The following is a 9,875-nucleotide window of genomic DNA, read 5'->3' on the forward strand; positions in this document are numbered from 1 at the left end:
ATAAACGAAGTAATGACGCAGATACACACACAAACGCAGCGTTAATTGGAGCTTCCGGTCTATGTCGCCTTTAAGTTATTAGATTACATTGTATATATATTGGGACACTTTAATGCCAAATAAATTATGCTTATGAAATTATGGGCTAAATTCACTTTAAAATTTAAAACAACTGTAGTGCATTTTCAGACTACTTTATTTGCCAGTAGGCCGATAACAAGGTGATCATCAGTCGGTACCATTTTAAAAAACGATTCTGACTTTCTGAATCGAGCTAATCCGTGCGTAAAATAGTCATGGATTGGAGCTGCTTCCTGGTGGGCAGTGTGACCTCTGTGACCTTCGTGTCCTCGGCGTGCTGTGTGTCATTTGTGGGAAGGCCTTGTACGAGCTTGCTGTGTTGCAGTGCCAATCTGGAATGCGCATGTATGCAACAGTGGGCAGGCTTCGGCATCCGTGGAGAACAGGGCTCTGCCTTTGCATGTTGCACAAAAACCCACTACCCAGCAGGGTGCCCCACCACCCACCCTCACCCATTCACCCTCTCTCACCCCAGCAGAACACGCACCCCGCCCGCCCAGTCCCTCTGTGCTGGCTGCTTCGCTTCCAGTTTATCAGAAGCATGCACGGCCCCCGAACAATGAGCGTTCTATGCGGACGGAAACCTGGAATGTGTCTGAATGTAGCAGGCCGGGTCTCTCCTCTCTCCTCTCAGAGAAGAAGTCTTTGTGTCCCGTTATTCCCCTGAGAAAGAGGCAGAGAGCGGCGAGAGCATCGGAGGGTGAAGGTGGAGACGGGGAGGTGACGCGGTGACTGTCAGACCTGGAGTGCGAGAAGTTTCCAAAAATATGCGATCGTGTTGTTAGAATCTGAAAAATAACAATTTATGTCTACTTCAGTGGTAGGTTCTTGGCCAAATAAAACTAGCAGGAGGGACGAGCACACACACGTATGTTGATATCATGATGCAGGCCTTGTATTGACTGTACTGAGAGTGTGAGTGCGATGGGGAACCGAGGTGGAAAACAAATCCCAAACTCGTAGAGGCACCTGACAAGAAGTAACGTTGATTTAACATGAAAGATGAATCAGTCTGTTATTTTTTTGTCAATAATTGTCTGGTCAATAAGAGAATAATATAGAGAAACACAGCTGCAGTATTCATTGTCCAGCCATCAGAGATTCTTTTCACCGTCCTCCTCCTCTCTCTCTCTCAGGTACGGCTAACATGCTGGCGGGCCAGAAGAAGAACCTCCTCGCTGTGGCCAAGAACTGGTACCACCAGTTCTCCATCCACACGCTCAGCCTGATCCAGGGGAACAAGTCGGTGTGCGGCTTCCACCTGGGCTACCTGGAAGGGGAGATGGAGCTGATCACACAGGCCATGGACTCCATCCTGGACCTGTACAAGCAGGGCAAGGTCAAGCCCCACATCGACTCCACCTGGCATCTGGAGCAGGTCTGTGACATTTGCATTATTGTCTTGTATGGGCATTGTATCAGATGGATAATGCATGTCACATTATCTCATATATTATTTCCATTTTCTTCTCATCAGGCCTTGTAGATGTCATTGATGGATTAGAGTTGTAACATTCCTAATGTTATATATTTGGTTCCGTTGAGAACTTGCACCAGCCAAATGTTTCCAGCACTTTTTAAATCCGTATTTCTCTTCAAGGTTTTGCTCAGCTTTTATTGGCATTGCCCTCTTTACTCGTCCATGCTATCATTTCAGGGTCAAACTTCAGAGTGAGGAAGGAGTAGAAGTACGAGTTTGCCAGTGTTGTCTTTTGTTTTTGTTTTATTTTAATTTTAGACTACTCACAAATGTTCTGTTGTCGTATCTCACCCCATTAAGCACAAACAAAACAACAAAGACAACAATTCCCATGATGCTACGCTGCTTCCCAACGTCATCAAACTAGGTCTTTTGTTATTGCTTTATACCTTTTTGCAGCCATTTTCCGCTACTCTCCACCCAAATACATTTAATCAGGAGCTGCAAGACCTATTGGACCCATGTATACAGCTTTGTATATAGCTATTACTATATATAAAATAACTCTAGTGTGTTGCATTTATGACATTTAAGTAGAAAAAGAAAACTGTTGACATTTCAGGACTGTTTTTGCCTGTTAACTGAGGAAAAACACCAAACTCTTATGAAGTGATGAAAAAACACTGGCACGTGTACGCCTATTTTGAAATAAAGCCCGGAACTATGGAGACCTATTTGAGTCTCCTCATTTGGATTTTATGTGGTTCGTGCATGTGGGTCCAATGATGTTTTGGGAGGTTTTTGATATGACATTTGATGCAGACATAGGATGTGATGCATATTGTATCAGACAAAATATGCCTTGAAGTGTTCACTTTGAAAGAAAATAAAATTAAAATAAACAAAGCTACAGGAAGCTTCAGCAGAGGGGCTGGAGAGCCGCAGGTTGAAGACCCCCGGTGTAACTGAATGTCCCACCCCCTCTCTCTTTGTAGAAACGTGATGATTCAATGTGGCCTGAGTTTCACACATGAGCACCGTGTGTGTGTGTGTGTGTGTGTGTGTGTGAATGTCACGTTTGGTGGTAATGATGGGATCTGCAGGAGCGGGGTGTGGCCCAGGTTCCGCGAGACTCGCGTTAATAATGTGAAGTTTGTCCACGCGGCGCACTGTGTCGCCTCTGTTGTCAGCCAGACAGAGTCAGATTGTTGCGGACAAAATTAACGCCGCTAACAGATATGAATAGAGAGGGTGTAAAAAACGCGGAGAGAGAGAGAGAGGGAGTCAGAGGCCGGTGTCTTCTGTTGTCGGAGTTGGTCAGTGTTTCAGTGTTTTCAGTGTGTGTGGCTGAAGCCAGAGAGAAACACTTGCTGTCTTTATCCGCCATCTGACGCTCTTTCTCTGCCTCTTCCATCTGCCCCGCTCGTCATATCTGGCTCTTTCTCTCCGTCTTTAGGTTATTGACTCTGTCTCTCTCCCTCTGGCTGTATTCTCTACTTCTCCTGCCTAACAGCACAGTGGGCTTTTTTTTTTTTTTTCTTTTTCTCTCCTGTTGCTATGGTGACATCCTTTAGTCAGTGTGTGCGTCTGTCTGAGGGAGGGGCCCTGATGGACGAGAAAGAAAGTGTGGAAAACAAGATGGAAGAATATATATCTCGTATATATCGTCTGACTTGATGTTTGGAGATTTTTATGGTACATTTCTGATGCTTAAAGAGGCATCGAGGACAAAATGCTGTTATCTTATTTTCTTTCTTATGAGGAGCACAAATGCCATGCCCTGACCCCGTCCTTCACAGCACTTCCATTTCCACCCTACGGTTTTGCTCCAATAATCAATAAACACGCCGGGCCAGTATTTGAAGAATTAGTGTCATCCTCCTTTCCTGTGGTTCATTATCTCCATCTGTGGTGATTCCCAAGAGGATAACAGTCATGTCTGTAGCTGTGAATAAATATAGCACGCGCCGGCCCAAGATGCCTGGGAGCTGACGGCTCTTAGAGAGCAGAGAGCTGAAGAGGGTGGAGTCGTCCAAAGAGCATCAGTCGCTCTCGCGGTGACTTTCATTCACATTGAAGATGATATTTTATAATTCCCGGACTCAGCCCTCCCTCCTTTCCAGCAAGGCGTGTTCCTCCTCTGAAGGACACCGGTTGCTTTCTCTGTCCCCCCCCCCCCCCACGCCCCACGCCCCACGCCCCTCCCCTTCGAAACACCCACACTCCTTCTCTTTCCCATGTGTCTGAATCGTCAGGGCCACGTTGTAGCCGGGCTTTACGTTGCTAGGAGATGGTCCCGTTGCTGTGGCACTGGTCGTTAGGTGGTCTGCCTGCCTCGCACGAACACGGGGGATTGGAGGACAGACGGGGGAGGGGGGGCCGGGGGGTTGTGATGGAGACGAGGAGAGACAGTGGACAAAGCTCAGTGGTCAAGAGGAGGGTGGGGCTGGTCTGGCAGGGATTCTCTTGTCGTTATGATTGACCGTTACGCACATAAATCCTTCCCTGGACTGGGGTTTCTGAGCTGATTGCTGATAGTTGTGACTGTAGCAGAAGAAGAAAACACAATAATTGTGCTCTGGGATAAATGGCGGATGAGCCACTTTTGATTGTGCCACCACTTAATGTGATGTCCCAGTCCTGCAGACTCAGCTATGATGAAATACTATCTTCCAGCGGGGAATTATCGATTAATTCATCTGCAGTGGCCTCCTTCGCCACCAGAATCTTGAGTTAATGCACTCATCATTATTATTTTATTAGTCTCACCTGTGATTATGTCCATTAAAACAAAATTAAAGCAATTAAATTGAGTTACTACCATATTGCTGCACATTAATAATGTATAAAAGCAGTCAAATCCAAAAACCAATCCCTGAGCAAGACCAGGACTGAGTCCACGTTCCTGTGATATTTCTGCTGTGTTTTGCACTTTTACAGCTTTCTTTAAACATGCTCTCACTCTCTCGGTGTCACTTATAATCTTACATGATCAAAATGTAATTAAGCATTTCATTATATTTATGTTCAGGAAGATAGTCCTATCCATTTGCATCACGCCTTATTGTGTTTCATTTACTTTGATATCCTTCTGTCCCTTCACTGCGTGCTGCTGCAACCATTTCATTTCCGATCAGAGATTAGTAAAATATTGTCTCAACAAATTCAATTTCACATACGCAGCATATTAAATTCATATTTGCGGGGTCGGAAAAGATGTGTTTGTTGTTTGTGATATGAAAACAAATCATCAGGACAGAATGCTGGAGACTCTTAGAATACTGTGTAAAAAAAAAATCAAATCCCTGTCCTCTCTTCACATTTTCTTCTTTCATCCATCCATCCCTCCTTGAGTAACTGTCCCTCTTCCGTTTATCTCTCCTGCAGGTGGGCGACGCCATGAGGAAGATGCAGGAGAGAAACAACATCGGCAAAGTGATCCTCACCACAGAGCCCATGCCCGAGGAGGAGAAGAAGGAGGAGCCCAAGAAGGAGGACAAGAAGGAGGAGAAGAAGAAGGACGACAAGAAGAAGGATGACAAGAAGAAGGACGATGGCAAGAAGGAAGAGAAGAAGGACGACAAGAAGAAGGAAGAGCCCAAGAAGGAGGAGAAGAAGGAGGAGGAGAAGAAGGAGGAGGCCAAGAAGGAGGAGGCAAAGAAGGAGGAGAAGTGAGAGGGAGGGATAGTCAAGCAGACCAGCGGGGAGTTTGAGTCCTGGGAACAGGGGGTGTGGTGTGGGGTGGTGGGGTGGGGGAGGCATGATGGGTGGGAGCGTATGCTGAATGGGAAGATGGAGAAGGGTATGTTACATCATTATCACACCACTGTCGGTCTTTCATCTCATCTGTTTCACCCTCATAAATTCATAACCACGGCGATTACTTAGGCCTGGCTCCACCCACGCCCCATCAGGTATTGTTTTCCCAACCAAAAAAATAAATAAATAATAAATAATCCACTAGCTTGTACGACCACGTCAGAAGCAAGACGACTTTTCTTTCTGTCTCTGCCTCCACAAGACCAAGAAAACAGCCTTTCCCTGTTCGTGACGACAGAGACAAGTGAGCCTTGATGGACCGTGGGCAGCGTCCAGGCTTGGGGACAAATTATTGTTTCCTTAACAACCATCCATCTTCATTCACACTCTGGCCCCACCCTCAACCATCCCCCCCCCACACCTCATCTCCCACTGTGCTAAATTGTTCTGCTCTGACTTCCACCTGCCTCCTCCTCCTCCTCCTCCTCACTCACTCACCACCCCCACCTTCACTGTGCTAAAAAAAAAAAAACACCCCACCCCGCCCCCACACACCTTCCACACCACTACCCTACACCAACCTACAGGCCGGACCCACAGACAGGCACACAGGCAGGCACACAGGCAGGCACACAGGCAGGCACACAGGCAGGCACACAGGCAGGCACACAGGCAGGCCGGGGAGAAAAAAAGCAACAGAACCACACCCACGCACACGTTTGCTCTCTCTGATAGTTATGACACTGAGAATGAGTCAGAGACGCCTGTGATTGGCTCATGCCTTCAGCCCCCCCCCTCCCCCCATGATATTTGCATCATGGTTTTGCTCATGATTGACTTGCTCAAACAATAGTGTCACTGCTGCAAGGCCTTAAACTGGTGGCAGGGAAGACAGCTCCATAATGCATGGTGTGTGTGTGTGTGTGTGTGTCGCACACCACCACCACCACCAAATAACTGTGGCGTTAATATAGTGGCTGCCGTCCTGCACTTGAATATGAATCTGCTTCATAATAAGCCTTCTCTGTGCAGCGTTGAATAGGGAGGCAGACATCATTGCTCAGCTTCCTCCTCCTTGGTAACAGATTTTTCTCGCTGACCAACTGTTGGCAAGAAGTGCACAGTGCCAATTAAGAAGAGAATTTGTTTCTACTCACAACGAGCCACACAGGCACGCACATGCACGCGCGCGCACAAACATGCACTCTCAGAATGTGATGAAAGAGGCACTGTCACGCGGAGACAGGGAAGCGTCTCAAACGGGCAAGTTAACAAGGTGAATAACAGTGTGTGTGTGTGTGTGTGTCCCACTCCCTGATCCTCCTCGAGGCATTCCGTGGCATTCTGCTCCCTTCACAGTGGCCACTTGCCTGTCGATCACCCTGACCTGGGAGAGGAAAATTAAATTCAAGCTGGCGTCCATACTTTGCCTCCCCTCCTTCTCCCTGCTCTCTCTCTCTCCCTCCTCTCTTTCCATTTCCCTCTCTATGGTCGGCATAGCAACAGGCGTCAGGCTCGTCAGAGAAGGCACTGTGGTCTGTTTCTCTGACTTCCTCTCCCTATGTCTCCCTCCTCTGCCTCTCTTAACCCTATTTGCCAACTGCCGGCGCTGTGCACCAGTATTTCAGAGTGTTGTATTCAGAAATCTTTTCTTCTTTTTTTTTTTGTCTGAAATCTTAATCTAGTATTGCCTAATTATGCCTTTAGCAGTCGGCTGGCTTAAACAGCAAATGGCTCCCTCTAATGGCCAGAATTCATTGTGTCTGGCAGGTGCCATGTTAGGACTCCACAAGTGCAATCATCACAGATCCTGGGTGGACATAAAGTCTTAAACCTTACACGTTTACCCACACATCCGCCTGCCTGTCTGCCTGTCTGCCTGTCTGCCTGCCTGTCTGTCTGTGACTCTGGCCTCAGTGTTGAGACTCAGATGGTGACTCTAGTGACTTTGTATAAAAAAAAAAAACACACACAAAAAGAAAATGTTTAAAGAAAAAAAAAAAAGTAACAAAAAAGTTGTTGTGCTAGCATGAGTGGCCTCCCTCATGTGCTGTGTGTGGTGTGCCATTGTGTGTGAAGATGTGTGTGTGTGTGTGTGTGCGTGCGTGTGTGTCCTCAGGTCGTTTGTCAGGTTTTAAAACCCCTTACCCCGTGCCACCACCCCCTCATACTCCTCTGCTACAACATTGTGTAGCATCATCCAAACCTTCCCTCCATACTCTCTTTCTCTCTGTCTGATAAGAGGCCTGTGTAATGAGGACAGTTGGTATTAGTATTTTGCACTCTGCTCGCTGATCTTAATGCACTTACAAGCATGACAGTCACACTCCAGTCCCGCGCGGGCTTTGATTCTGCCCCAGGTCTGCGGCCTGCTTCCCATCATCCTCCACCAGTGCATCTGCTGAACAAAGACATGTACATGTAGGTCCCATCGTCATGCAAAGGTCCCATCGTTTTCAGCTTGCCAGTCCTGGTCCAGGCCAACTTCTCCTGGGTGGCAGCTAAAATCAGAGCATCCATCCATCCTTAACTGTGGGAAGTAAAACACGGAGCAGGGCTGGAGCGAACTGGGCTGGAGTGTGACAGCCACGCTGGTGTGGGGAGTGACTGTGTCCTGTCAGCCTCTGGTTAGTGTTCTGTTCTAATCTGCTGGGCTCCCTTTGTGAACCTGTGGACGGTGCTTCTGTTCTGAGTGCCATGTGAGAAACAAACGCTTCAGTATGAATTAAAAAAGAAAAGAAATAATGTTTTACTTAATATGTTATTTTAATTTACCTTTATATTGTTTATGTTTTTGTTTGTTTTGTTATCCAAGGGTTTAAAGTTCAAAGCTCATACTCTTTATGTGGGGACCTGCCAACCTGCACTCCTTTTAAATGTGATAAAGTCTTTATGTTGGTCTGAACCATGTGTGCCAAACTGTATGTATATTCCTCTGTCAATGCTTTCAATATTAACAGTGCATAAAAAATCTGAAGAAAAATTCTGCTTTTGGATGCATTTCCGTCAACTTTGAAGCAAGAAAAACAACAGAAAATAGTCGTCAGTGTGTCACTTTTGTATATGAAAATGCTCGTTGGTGCTGACAGAAAATTTTGCTGCAGTTTACAAAAACACAATTTGTAGTTTTCTGACTGATTGGAGACTTGCTCGAGCATGGGCCTGCACTGTGCCTCTCTCCTCGCACACAGCTTACCTCAACCCGAGGCTCCTCACACCATGTTAATACACTTTTCACTGTGCTTCAATGCAACAGGTAGATTCCACCTGCATGTTTACAACCACAGTGCGAGTATCGCAGTGAGGAGACGATGGACACGGTGCATTTAAGGCTCCAAATTCCACCACAAAAACTGCAAAATCCATCCAAATCCAAAGCTCCCCTTGGTTTGGCTCTCGAGAGATTTCTCTTTCTGTGTCTTAAGTGAGGGAGTAGATGTTTTCACACAGCTGTGCAGGGATGCCAGTTCTCTCACACAGCTACACAAAACCCCAGTTTATTGGCTGAGCTGCACCAGACACAACATTTCCGCCTTACAGCTGATCTCAGTTCACTCAAAGATTATTAGAGTTGTTCCTCTCTTCCACACAGCTCGGTCGGTGCAACGTCACAGTCGCACAGCAGCCGGCCAAAACTCTCTCCATATCCATATCTTTTTCCGCTTCATTCACATTCATAGCAAATAAACAATACTCTATGACATCTGGAATTTGAAATCGCATGAATTCATCAGCATGTGGAAAACAGATTAGATTTTATTTTATTTTTTTCCATTTTTCCATTTGGTTCTGTGGAGCTAAGATGCCTTTGAGCTGAACTCAATCAGTGGGGCGGGTGTTTGCTGTCTTGGATCTGTTGGTTAAACTGAAGCCCACCCCCTTTCTACTCTGGCATACTGCCTAAGAGCTTTTCCATCATGGTTAAGCTACAATGCACAGTATGTCATCTTAAAAATGGGTTCCCAGTCATTCCAGACGCTTGCAAGTCATGCAAGAGCACTTAGCGATTCAGAAATGCACAGGAGGAAAAAAAGGATTTCAGAGTCCGTGATAATAAAATGCAGTTTTAGTTTTCATAAACACTCAAAGAGGTTTCAGACAGCGAGTGTGGCACTGCTCCTCTGTTTGTCTTGGCTTGTTTTAGCTGAACTCATCCACGCAGACACCCATCGTTCAGCTTCACCACGAGCTGAATTTCGTCCTCCTTTCTTTATGGTTTCTCAGGTCATTCCAAACAACGACAACAACAAAAAAACACAACTTCACTCCGTTTCAACGACTTCATTGCACAAACTGTCATCTCAATGTCCCTTCACTCCATTGCAGTTTGATGCAAGCTTCAGCACTGCGAAGTCAGTGGATCGCTTCCAAATGCAGAGCCACTTTGTTCACTCATCAACACTGAAGAAGACAAACAGCCACATCTGCCTGCAGTTATTGTTTCCTTAGCAGTCCATTATAAAGATTATGCAACGCAGCAACATCACAGCAATGTTCAGAGTGAAGTACAACCTCGCCGCGTACAGTGATAGGACCCCCCGCGCAGGGTCGACCGGAAGACACGCGTGTGAACGTAGAGCTCGCCGTCTTTTTCCACGTTAGTTTTGAATTCACT

At 46.4% G+C, this 9,875-nt stretch overlaps 1 protein-coding gene across 1 annotated transcript in view; it reads left to right on the forward strand.

The window, feature by feature from the left end:
- Positions 1–8,005, forward strand: part of vat1 (vesicle amine transport 1) — a 30,960-nt gene extending 22,955 nt beyond the window's left edge. The window contains exons 5-6 of the mRNA XM_058652693.1: positions 1,218–1,459; positions 4,889–8,005. Of these exons, the coding sequence (XP_058508676.1) occupies positions 1,218–1,459; positions 4,889–5,176 (530 nt within the window). The 3' untranslated portion in view covers positions 5,177–8,005. The remainder of the gene's footprint in view (positions 1–1,217; positions 1,460–4,888) is intronic.
- The last annotated feature ends 1,870 nt before the right edge of the window (positions 8,006–9,875 follow it).

The sequence above is a fragment of the Solea solea genome, chromosome 16 (assembly GCF_958295425.1).
Source record: "Solea solea chromosome 16, fSolSol10.1, whole genome shotgun sequence".
In the NCBI taxonomy this organism is placed as follows: Eukaryota; Metazoa; Chordata; class Actinopteri; order Pleuronectiformes; family Soleidae; genus Solea; species Solea solea.